At 50.6% G+C, this 12,049-nt stretch overlaps 1 protein-coding gene across 1 annotated transcript; it reads left to right on the top strand.

Moving 5' to 3' along the window:
• The first annotated feature begins 8,747 nt into the window (after window positions 1–8,747).
• LOC123065207 (S-type anion channel SLAH3) lies at window positions 8,748–11,574 on the top strand. Its single transcript, XM_044488555.1, has 5 exons — window positions 8,748–8,969; window positions 9,041–9,138; window positions 9,219–9,815; window positions 9,924–10,694; window positions 10,771–11,574. The coding sequence occupies exons 2-5, from the start codon at window positions 9,055–9,057 to the stop codon at window positions 11,125–11,127; spliced, it is 1,809 nt and encodes a 602-aa protein (XP_044344490.1). The 5' UTR covers window positions 8,748–8,969; window positions 9,041–9,054; the 3' UTR covers window positions 11,128–11,574.
• The last annotated feature ends 475 nt before the right edge of the window (window positions 11,575–12,049 follow it).

The raw sequence follows: 12,049 nt of genomic DNA on the forward strand, positions 1-12,049 counted from the left end.
ACGGAGGGAGTATGTACGAGTTCGCCCGGGCTCGGGCGAGGACGAAGGGAGTCACAAAACATCTGTACAATATGATTCTCTAGTCCATCTGAACCTAATTTCGCTAAAATCCTTTCTCGATTAACATGGCAATTTGATCGGCAGTTGGAGCTCTTGTATATAAATCCCAAGAGACGAGGGCCAGGGGACACACATTCCACACACACACACACACACTGATAGCAGGAGCGAGAGAGGGGTGTGCAACACAATGCTCTGCTTGCTTGTACACCACCACCATTTCTAGTTTAGCAGGTGCTTCAGCAGACACGCCAGGATAGTGTTCTCCCGTCTGTTGTCGCTCCGTGTCTGCTGGTGAGTCCCAAATCCGTTTGCCTTTGCCCTTCTCCGCCGCATCTACTGCGGCATATGTGTTGATACGACTATCTAGATTGGCATAAATTGAGAACAGTCATACCGGATATGAAAATGTAAGCTTCCCGTAAAAAAAATTTTAAAAAAAAATACTAGGCGGCAATCCTGGTAATCCAAAGAAATAAATAAACTAGAAGAATCATCTGGGAAAAAGATGAACGAAAAATGAAAATAATTTGGAAATTGATGGTAAACAAATCTTAATTAAGAACAATGGAAACAGGCAACCAGTAAAATGCAACAAAAATGTAGAGCTAAAATTATAAAATAATGAAACATTTCTTACATATAAAGACACACTTAATAAAGTTATTTTAGAAGTTTCAAATTCCCCTCTTTCTATTAGAAAGTTCTACAAATGGGGAAATTTGTAGAAACTACAGGAAACTAGGTCAAATACGTCTTGATACTCTAGAACTATTTATCTAAAAAATTAAATTGCTTTCTATTTTCTAGGCAGTTTTGTTTATAAATTACTCTGTTTTCTCAATTTCAAATTTATTTTGCTTGTCACTTCGTATTTAAATATTTCAAAGGTGTTGTAAAAAATGTTTAATGTGTTTCTGGTGGTTTATTTCCATTGAAATTTGGGACCTCAACGATGTTTGTACAATATGCAACACAAAGTACTAACAAAGTATGAAATCACCCAATTTCCATGGGAGGCATGATAAAGTGTATGGTTTTAAAGGTTGAGTGGCGTCTCATAATAAGTTCGGTCGCGATGGTTTAGAGCAGTAATAGAAACAGAGCGAGATATGATTTTCTTATTCATGATATAAAAGAAAAACATGAAGAAGTGTAATTCTTGTATTACTCATATTAGACGATGACATAATAATCATAGCCATTTTATGGCGACTTTTTGGTAGAGCCCAACACCGAACTGTTTTATGGCTAGGTTTGGGGCAAGAGGATGTCTTAAACATCTTTAGACATGATTCTAATTCTTAATCTGGAGTAACAAAAGAATTTCTGCCCCAAAAAATATTAAATTCGAATCAAATTTGTATTCCCTATGTTCATAAATACAAGATGTTTTGGATATTTCAATATGGACTAAATATATAGACTGAAATGAGTGAACAAACACACTAAAATGTGTTTATATACATCTGATTCACTCAAGAAAAAAGAAACAACAATGTAAAATGTTGAGAATAAACATCCCAGCCCAGCCCGACCCGACTCCCGGCCCAGACCCACATCTGCGGGAGACAGATCACATGGACCGACCCAAGGTGCAGGTGGCCTGCAACACCTAGAGCTCGACCCCACTCCCAGCCACAGAGGGCACTCACCCCACCGCCCCAACCGAAGCCCGGCTGGCCGCGCCACCGCCCCCATTGCCGCCGGCGAATACCACCTCTCATCCTCGACCTCGCCCCAGACAACCCACCGCCATCATCCAGCCAGGACCCCCCCTGAGCCACCCACATCACCGCCGGACAACCGCATTGCCGGCCGGCCGTCCTGATCGCGCCTACACTCCACAGGTAACCTGCATACAAATCATAGAGAACCTTTGCCTTCTTACCATTTCCATTTTTTCCATCGATCGGCAAACAACACAGTGTTCCTACTACTGTACTACTTGCTAGCACACACCCTTCCTCTGAAAGTGAAACCCACAAGATGACAAGCCGGCCGCAAGAAACCTCGATATTTACAGGCTCGCGTGCCCTGCACCCTTTCCTCTTCTGAATTCGGATTCCGGGCAGTTTTCCACTAGACGCCATGGCCAAGAGCAAGAATGTCTCCTCAGTTTCGGATCGGAGGCGCGCACGCACGCGCCCCGTGCCCGGCCGTTCGGTGGCATCGTTTGCTGCACTCGCCACGCGATTCGCTCCTCAACTGAACTGAATGCGACGACTCATGTGGCACGGTTTCAGTCAGAAGCCCTGCTGCCCCATTTCCTCGAGTTGCTTGCTGCGAGGGGCCGGCGATGGGGAGGAAACCTTAGCATCTTGTGCGGATTCTGCGCGCGGTTTGTTTTCGGCTTGGAAAGTTTGTTTGTGGCCTTGCGCGCTTGTGGACAGTCGGGCGCTGATTGTCAGAAAGAGATGCGTTTACTTGCAAAAAGTATGAGGGGGAAGGTTAACGAGAAGACTTGCAGGTCTTGTCATTTTTTTTTTGCGGGAAAATTGGAGAGCTTTATTTCATGAGAGCACAATCGGTGCAGTCAGCCAACAGGCTAGTCACCAAAAAGCTAGGGGTTTCATCGAGCCAGCTTTCCGTCACATTCAGTGTGCAAGCACGCTTTGCACACAGATGCGCCGGAACATTTGCCGATCGATTTACATGAAAGATATCAAACGAAGAAAAAGAGGTACAGAGCTCTCCTATTTCTAAAAGTAAAGGAGCCACAATCGAGCGAGAATTGTGGCGAGATTGCCAGTACTTCACCAGCTCCAAATAGTCGACTTCCATGATCACATGTTGGAATCCTCGAAGTCGAGCAAACAGGACTCCATCTCGAAGTGACAGACACTCCATCATCAAGGGATCCGAGACTCCCGTGTACGGTTTGCACCATGAACCCATGAGTGCTGAGGGAGATCGAGCCACTCCTCCCGCACCGCCCCGACCTTCATCAAACTGCAAAGCCCCATCCGTATTGATCTTGACCGACCCCTCCTCCGGGGGACGCCAACCATAACCTGGAAGAACCAGGGTATCCTTGCGTGGTAACTGGAGAAGGGAAATAGCCTCCTTAATGTGTTTGATAGTTGTTGTGGGATCTCTTCATCCATCACCATGTTTCACTCGATTTCTAGAATGCCAAATAGACCACATGATAGTGGTGATCTTTGCACGTTCGTCGATAGTGAACTGAGGATCACAGGTTATGTCTCGAGCCCATGTGGTCGAGTGGAGAGGTGGAAGTCGTAAACCAAGCCATGTCCACGCCTCCTCCCAAAAACTCTGTGCATGTATACAATGTATTAGTGCATGCTTCAAATCCTCATCCATGGAGCGACAGACATTGCATTGCCGAGCATCCGCAATGTGACGATAGTTAAGGGTAGTTTCATCTGGAAGAATGCCACGTAACACTCTCCACCAGAACACTCTTACTTTTGGGATAACATTTAACTTCCATAAGGCTTTCCACAGCTGTTGATCGTCCGATGAAGCTTCGGTAACCGTCCTTTCCTCTAGAGCCAAATGCTCGTTATGAGTCACGAGAGTACGGTACGCCGTTTTAACAGTGTAGTTACCTGATTTGTCAAATGCCCATGCAAGAAAATCCTCGCCCCCGCCTTGCCTGATTGGGATATTTAGTATGGCTGTGGCATCCTGAGCAGTAAAATTGTCTCTGATCACATCAATCTTCCAGGACCAGCTTCGTGTGTCTATAAGATCTGACACCCGTTCAATGTTTGTCACTGCAGGTCTCTGAGTTGGGATCATTGCCACCGTACCTGGGATCCACTGATCCCCCCAGACCGAGATAGTAGTTCCATCTCCCACTCTGGTGATTAAACCTTTCTGCAGGGCGTGCCTTCCCACCACAATAGCCTTCCAAGTTGCCGAAGCGGACTTGGGAACTGATGCATGCATAAAATCGGTGTCCGGGAAATAACGACCATTGAGAACGCGTGCACACAGCGAGTTTGGTTTGGTGATTAGGCGCCATCCATGCTTACCTAGCATAGCAATGTTAAACAGGTTCGGGTCTCTGAAACCCATCCCCCCCTTGCACTTGGGTTTTGATAATTCCTTCCAGGACACCCAATGCAATGCCTTTTTATCAAGAGAGCTGCTCCAGAAATATTTTGCCATCGGAGAAGTAAGACTCTTACACACTTTTTTGGTGAGAAGGAATGTACTCATTGGGTAGGTTGGGATTGATTGAATGACAGACTTGAGCAATGTTTCCCGACCAGCACAAGCAAGTAGCTTTTCCGACCACCCTTGCATCTTTCCACGAGCTCTCTCGCTAATATGGTCGAATGTACCACTAGTGATACGTCCAACCGCAGTGGGGAGCCCCAGATATCTTTCGCTGAAGGCCTCGACCTGGATGTTCAAGGTCGTCTTCAGGACAAGCCTGACAGTGTCCGGGGTGTTGGAGCTGAAATAAATCGAACTTTTGTCCCGGTTCACGCACTGGCCAGAGGCATCGCCGTAGATCCTCAGAATTTCATTCAAACGACAAGCACTCGGAGTGCTTGCATTAATGAAGATTAGGCTATCGTCTGCAAATAGCAAATGAGAGACCCAAGGTGACCTATAGCTCACTCTGAGGCCCCTATCAATATAGCCACCATTGAAAAACTTCAGTAATGAAGAGAATCCTTCTGCACAAATCAGGAAGAGGTATGGAGAGACTGGATCACCTTGTCTGAAACCCCGCGATGGTGTAAAGAAAGGGAGCAGCTCGCCATTAACCCGAACCGAGAAACAAACCGAGGTGACACACTTCATGATCAGGCAAATGAACACAATGCTAAAGCCCAATCTGGACAGAATTGCCTCGAGATAATGCCATTCCACTCGATCGTATGCCTTCATCATATCTAACTTGACTGCACAAGAATAGTTCTGTCCTTTCTTCCTTCTTCTCATCGTATGAATACTCTCATAAGCAACAAGTACATTATCTGTGATAAGATGACCAGGAACGAAAGCACTCTGCTCTTCACTGATAATATCGTCCATGATGTATCGCAAGCGATTAGTGATAACCTTGGCCGCAATCCTATACAAAACCGGGCACAAAGCAATAGGACGATATTGTGAGATTGACTGCGGGTGGCGTACCTTTGGGATTAAAGTGATGGAGGTATCGTTCAGTCCCGACGGTAGCTCGCCACCATTCAGAAAGTCTAGGACTGCCAAAGTCACATCATTGCCTAGCAAGTCCCAATGCCGCTAATAAAACCCTGCGGTAAAACCGTCAACCCCAGGGGCCTTCGAAGGAGCCATTTGAAACAACGCAACTTTGACCTCCTTTGCGGTATAAGGTTTGGTAAGATCATCATTCATACCCTGAGTCACCTTGACGGGTACATGAGATAATAAGTCATTAGCCTCACTAAAACCTTGTGTTTGATACAAGTTTTGGTAGAAAGCTAGAACCTCAGCCTTGTCCTCCATCTCAGAATCACAAACTGATCCATCCACACGGCGTAAGCCCTGGATTTTGTTCATTCTTTTGCGCTGGGCAGCCTGTGCCTGAAAGTAGGAAGTGTTCCGATCGCCCTCGCGGAGCCATGGAACCCTAGAACGCTGACGAAGCCACACTTCCTCTTGGAGAAGCGCTTCCTTCAGCTTCTTGACTATGTTCTTCTCTTCGTCCGTTGGACCCGTCCCCATGGAACAGCACCTGACGCGCTCCAGTCTCTTCTGGAGTTTCCTTACTGTGCGTGCCAAACAACCGAATTCCTTTGAGCCCCACGGCTCAAGAATAGACTGAAGAGACCCCAAAGCTGTGGAAATCCCTTGGAGCCCTGACTTGTTCTGGATTCCCCGCCATGTATCACGTACTAGACGGTCGTAATCCGAGTGCATCTGCCATACATTCTTGTAGCAAAATTGTTTCTTGGCCCGTGTTCCGTATGACAATGTATCCCTGATTTCAGCTACAACAAAACAGTGATCAGATTCGACCGAGGGAAGGTGTCTGATCCGTATGTGTTGGAAAAGTTGCTGGAATTCCTCATTCGCGAAAGCTCGATCTAGGCGCGCCTTGACATTTGCATCTCCTCCTTGCTGATTGTCCCAAGTATAAGGCGTACCTGACCAGCCTAGATCTTGCATGGAAACCTCGTCCATTACAGACCGAAACGCTCTCATATTTGACTCCGACCTTGCTCTTCTGCTAAAATGCTCGGATGCATACAGAGTTTCGTTGAAATCTCCCATAGACAGCCAGGCTGTATGGGGTATAGCATATAAATTACGCAGGAGCTGCCAGCTTTCACCGTGATCTGATGCTCTCGGCGCCCCGTAGAAGCCAGTGAACCTCCAAACCGATAAACTCCGATTATTGCTATGAACCAACACATCAATGTGACACTTGCTGAATTTTTTTAACTCCACAGTCACCTCACGTGACCAAAAAAGACCAATGCCGCCGCTTAGGCCGACACTATCGACTGCAAAACAACCTCCAAAACCAAGAGAATACTTCAAAGCCTCTACTCTTTTTGCTTGAATTTTTGTTTCCATTACAAAGAGGAGAGTGGGTCCTTCCAGCTTCACTATACTGCGAAGCTCACGAACTGCCTCGGGGTTCCCAAGCCCCCGGCAGTTCCAGCTCAAGCATGTCATTGTGCCTGGCAGGACCGCGTCGCGGTCTCTGCCGAATTTTCAGGGGTGGGCTTCTTTTTCTTAGACTCTCGAGCAAAATCGTCACCTTCCACTTCATTACTAGCAGAAGTCTCTCCATCTTTACCAACAGTTTCAGCACCCTTGGCTGTACTAGGTTCACCATCTATAATCAGCAGCGTTTTCACCACCGGTCTGTATACTTGATTCGGGGCCTCTTTCCTCTTCGGTGGTTGCCTGTGCTTGATTGGGGAAACAACTTCTTCTCCCGGCTCCTTGTTGGTGCTTGAGTTTCTGGTTGTAGGCTTACTGTTGGCACCCGTTTTTGGATCCTTAGAAGAGTTTTCTGAACTCGGTGGCTTCCGATGCTCGTCAGAAGCTCGCAGTTTTGGGCCAAACGGAAGCTCACCGTTCTCATCCCTGGAACCAGGAGTTGGGCAATACAGCTCTGAGTGCCCTAGTCTGCCGCAGGAGAAACAGAAGTACGGGAGGTTTTCATACTGGATATCGTACATGTCCACTTTCTTTCTCCTGGCAGAATCTATCAGGATCCAGCGCCTGATCGGCTTAGCAACATCGATGGAAATTCTCGCTCGCAGAAACCCACCATTGTGGTCAAATTTTACCAAAAGAGCATCCTTGTCCATCTGCTGAGCTATTGGTTTTCACCATGCCTCATCGCGCAGATTGTATGGCAGGTTAACAACCCTAGCCCACACCTGCAGCTTATCGAACTTCACCTCATCCGGCCTCATGCAATCATCGAACTCCGCTAGCACCACCGCATTCTTGTTGATATGCCAAGGGGATCCGCCCCAAACACGATCCCTATCTCTCTGATTCTCGAACTCTGCCACAAAGATGTTAACTCCCGCAGATTTGAATTGGAGACCCCGTGGATTTCCCCATGCCGGCCGCAGGGCATTGGTGATCGTCTGGATATGTAGTTGATTACGGTGCAGAACCTTACCAGCCAGCAGCCACTTCACCGGACCTTCCTCGACGCGATCGTCGAGTATCAAAGGAGTCGCCTCTTCCTCAGAGATATCCAGTTTGCCCAGGGCTTCCTCCAGATGTTTCCTGGCCGCGCGACCCGCGAGTGGATCGTTCTCCGGCACCGCACCCCCCGCCGCAGAGTTAGGTCCTGCCATATGCAAGGTCTCCCTCCCGACGGATCTCTCGCACCGGCGATGAATCACCGGACGAAAACCTTTTCCACGTCCAAACCCTAATCGCCACCAGCGCCGCAAGAGCGTTTTTAGGGTTAGGGGAAAAAACTGTCAGGTGTTACCGAGGTCTTGTCATTTTTGGTGATGGTGACCCTGAGCCTGAGAGCAAGGCTACCATCACACGACGGCCGTATTCCTGGGGTACAAAAGCAATAGTAACAATCACTTATATACTTACCATATAAAGAAAATTGTAATGATCCGTCCGAAATCCGAATTTGTGCTACTTTGGGTAGACAGTGATTAGACTCAGCCCCCTGACAGAGAAAATGATCCAAGGCCCCTTTCTATCCCAAGGGTTTTGGCATAATCCCCAACAACCCAAACAAGCCTTAAATATGACCATGACAAGCAAATCAATCACACCCTATCGTTCCACCGATGATTCTCGACAGCGCTTTGCCGAGTTGAAGCTGATTTCTATTGCTGAGGTCTGAGGTGAAGCTGGTACTAGAAAATTCAGACTTCGTCGCATATGCCCTGCACGAATTGGCACCGTTTCTTACAAATAACAAAAAATGATCGTGCCTACATCCTACTGAATCGCCACAAGTTTGTGCTAACCGGCAATCTTTGCCTGAAGATCATATGTATTTCCTACAGTGGGTGTGTCTGAATGTTCTTTTCATTCCCCTGCTTTGCTACACGTACTGTCACCGGCGCCTGGGTTACCAGCAGACCAGGGAAGATTCTGCCGTTCGTCTCTGGAATCCTCTGCCCAACATTGCCATACTCGTCGGCCAAATTCCTGAGCGCCACAAGTGTGCACATCCATTTCCTTTGACATCTTGCACATACACACACCACGAAATATATACATACGGCCATCGATACATCGGCGTCGAGTTGCGCTGTTGCGCATGTACACTTGCCTTATCAGCCAGTCCGGCACCAACACGTCGTGATCATTTTGTTTTGAAGCTGGCAGAGACTTGTTATGTTATATATACCCTATGTGGTTCAGCGAGATGGGCAGGCTGGCAGCTGGTTTTGGCTTCAGTTCCAGTAGCACCCAGCTGAAGAATAACCGAGCTACTGAGGATTGATAGCGTAAGGAATCGGTGGTTCGGTTACTGTGTTTCCATCGTTTTTCTGATTGATATGCTTCACTTGCCTTGCAGATTCCACGAGGTTGATGGAGACGGACGAATCTGTGCGACAGGGTGCCGCCGGTGCTCGCGTCCAGGCAAGCCGATTCGCCGAGGAGCAGGCCTTCAGGGTAAGTCTCGGCTCGTGCCATGGGTCATGCAATGCCGACTTGATCGGACCACGAGGTTGAGCAGTGTCGTGCCGGTGTAGGAGCGGCATGGCGACCCGATGATGGCGTCTCCGGGCCAGGACTCGCCGTTCGACGCGTCCGCGCTGCGCGTCGCGGCGCACCCGGTCTCCGTCAGCCTGCCGGCCTCTCCGTCCAGGTTCGACGTCGCCCGGACGGAGGCGGAGTTCCCGCCGCGCCACGCGGCGGCCATCGTGCCGGACGAGTCGCACATGCTGCCGCTCTCGCCGCGGCCGTCGCCGATGGTGTCCATCGCGTTCGAGCACGTCGAGAAGGTGGTGTTCCGCTCGCAGCCGATCCACGCGGCGGACTCCGAGCTGTCCAACGCCCAGGACTCCCAGTCCCAGGTGGTGCACGACGACTCGATGAGCCGCGGGAGCGGGGCGCGCATGGGGAGGAGCAAGGCGCGGCGGGACACGAGCTACGACTCGTTCAAGACGTGGTCCGGGAAGCTGGAGAAGCAGCTCACCACCCACCTCCGCGTCGTCAGGCAGCCGCCGCAGCAGGAGGCGGAGCCCGAGGAAGACGAAGACGCGGCGACGAGCGGCCGCCCCTACTCCATGCCCAGAGTCCACCGCTTCTTCGCGGCGCTGGAAGGCCCCGAACTCGACAAGCTACGGGTACACCACGAGCAACTCGTTGCATGTCTAAACGCATTGATGATGAAGCAGGGGACCTCACGTGCTGTCGTGTTTTCCGTGCCGCGTCGCCGCCGCCGTCGCCGCCAGTCGTCGGAGGAGCTGGTCCTGCCGTCGGACAAGAAGTGGCCGTTCCTCCTCCGGTTCCCGGTGTCCGCCTTCGGCATGTGCCTCGGCATGAGCAGCCAGGCCATCCTGTGGAAGAACATCGCCATCTCGGCGTCCACGCGGTTCCTGCACATCACGCTCCGGACAAACCTCGTGCTCTGGTGCGTCTCGGTCGCGCTCATGTGCTTCGTGTCGGCGCTGTACGCGTGCAAGGTCATCTTCTACTTCGAGGCGGTGCGGCGGGAGTACTACCATCCGATTCGCGTCAACTTCTTCTTCGCGCCGTGGATCGCCTGCCTCTTCCTGGCCATCGGCGTGCCGGAGATGGTGGTGGGGAGCCTCCCGCACTGGCTCTGGTACGTGCTCATGGCCCCCATCGTGTGCCTGGAGCTCAAGATATACGGGCAGTGGATATCCGGCGGGCAGAGGCGGCTGTCGAGGGTGGCGAACCCGTCCAACCACCTGTCCATCGTCGGCAACTTCGTCGGCGCGCTGCTGGGGGCCATCATGGGGTTAAGGGAGGGCCCCATCTTCTTCTTCGCCGTCGGGCTCGCGCACTACATCGTGCTGTTCGTGACGCTGTACCAGAGGCTGCCCACGAGCGAGACGCTGCCGAGGGACCTGCACCCGGTCTTCTTCCTCTTCGTGGCCGCGCCCAGCGTCGCCTGCCTCGCCTGGGCGCGGATCACCGGCGAGTTCGGCTACGGCTCCCGGATCGCCTACTTCATCGCCATGTTCCTCTACGCCTCGCTGGTAAGCACCTCGATCGATCGACTGATCGCTGTGATAACCGACTGATCGCTGTTGCGGCATTGTTGCGTGCGTGCAGGCTGTGCGGCTCAACATGTTCAGGGGGTTCAGGTTCTCGCTGGCGTGGTGGGCGTACACGTTCCCGATGACGAGCGCGGCCATCGCGTCGATACGCTACTCGTCGGAGGTGAAGAACGCGTTCACGCAGGCCATGTGCATCGTGCTGTCCGTGGTGGCCACGCTCACGGTGACCGCGCTCTTGCTGACCACGCTGCTGCACGCCACCGTGCACCACGACCTCTTCCCCAACGACATCTCCATCGCCATCTCGGAGCGCAGGCCCAAGCAGAGCACCATCGCCGAGCTGAACGAGGTGCACGGCAACAAGGACGCGGACACCGCATACAGAGACCTCGAAGCCGCCTATAGACCCTGATCGACGCCTATAGACCCTGATCGACGCCGACTGAACTAGCGACGCCTTCTTCATGCATGTGGTGAAGCAAACACTCTGGTGGCGACTGGTCGATCGTGGACAGTGAGCAGGAGCATGTACGTAGCCGGGACGTGTCTTCGAGAGTTTTCTGTGGGTCGAGTTGACTGCCGTGCGGTGCGGGGCGGTGCGCGCCGCGGTCGGAATCAACACGGTGATCGATGGGAATGTGCTATATGCTGTAACTTCCGCGTGGTGGTGTGTAGGCAGGACTTAGATGCTGTTACGTATTATGGCTTAACCGTGAGATGTGATAAATCCGTCTCTGTATGTGGTACATTACGGATCACCGTGAGCGTACAATAAATCCGTCCCCGTGTGTGGTACATTACGGATCACCGTGGAAGATCGTGACCGGGTGCAGTATTCGCTCATCCGGTCGTCCCTATTCGTCCTAGCATCACCCTTTGCGAAGCATGTCAGTATGTCACACCCACCTTTTCCCCTACGAGCTATTGAAAATTTCAGCAATTTTTCGTTAAGTTTAATCTGGAAAAACAATAGATAAGACATAATAATTATAGTAGAGTAATCAAATCAAGTATGTGATGTAAGTAGTCATGCAATAGGGTACATACCAGATGAACATCATATGGGCATCTATGGATAAAAATAGAGACCGGGCAAAGTGCCTAACCGAAGCGAGCAGAAGACATTCAATGCGGCGAAAGAAGATGCAAGGGTTGTTCTAAAAAAATAGATGCAGATGCGTTGTTCGTCATGTCACGAAAGAGGTGATCAATATTGGGGAAGAAGTCGTCGTGCTCAGCCACGGTGGAGGAAGATCCTCTGTACATGATTACAGGGACCTAGTTTTGAAGGATTGACGCCTCACTTCTTGGTAAAAATAAAGACACACTGGAGA

This window comes from Triticum aestivum, chromosome 3B (genome assembly GCF_018294505.1).
Source record: "Triticum aestivum cultivar Chinese Spring chromosome 3B, IWGSC CS RefSeq v2.1, whole genome shotgun sequence".
In the NCBI taxonomy this organism is placed as follows: domain Eukaryota; kingdom Viridiplantae; phylum Streptophyta; class Magnoliopsida; order Poales; family Poaceae; genus Triticum; species Triticum aestivum.

What these genes read in the sequence shown, in the direction of transcription:
- LOC123065207 (XM_044488555.1), top strand. Translation starts at nt 9,055, where the DNA reads ATGGAGACGGACGAATCTGTGCGACAGGGTGCCGCCGGTGCTCGCGTC. An exon ending in CCGAGGAGCAGGCCTTCAGG is followed by an intron (nt 9,139 to 9,218) that starts GTAAGTCTCGGC and finishes GTGCCGGTGTAG; the next exon opens with GAGCGGCATGGCGACCCGAT. An exon ending in CCGAACTCGACAAGCTACGG is followed by an intron (nt 9,816 to 9,923) that starts GTACACCACGAG and finishes CGTCGCCGCCAG; the next exon opens with TCGTCGGAGGAGCTGGTCCT.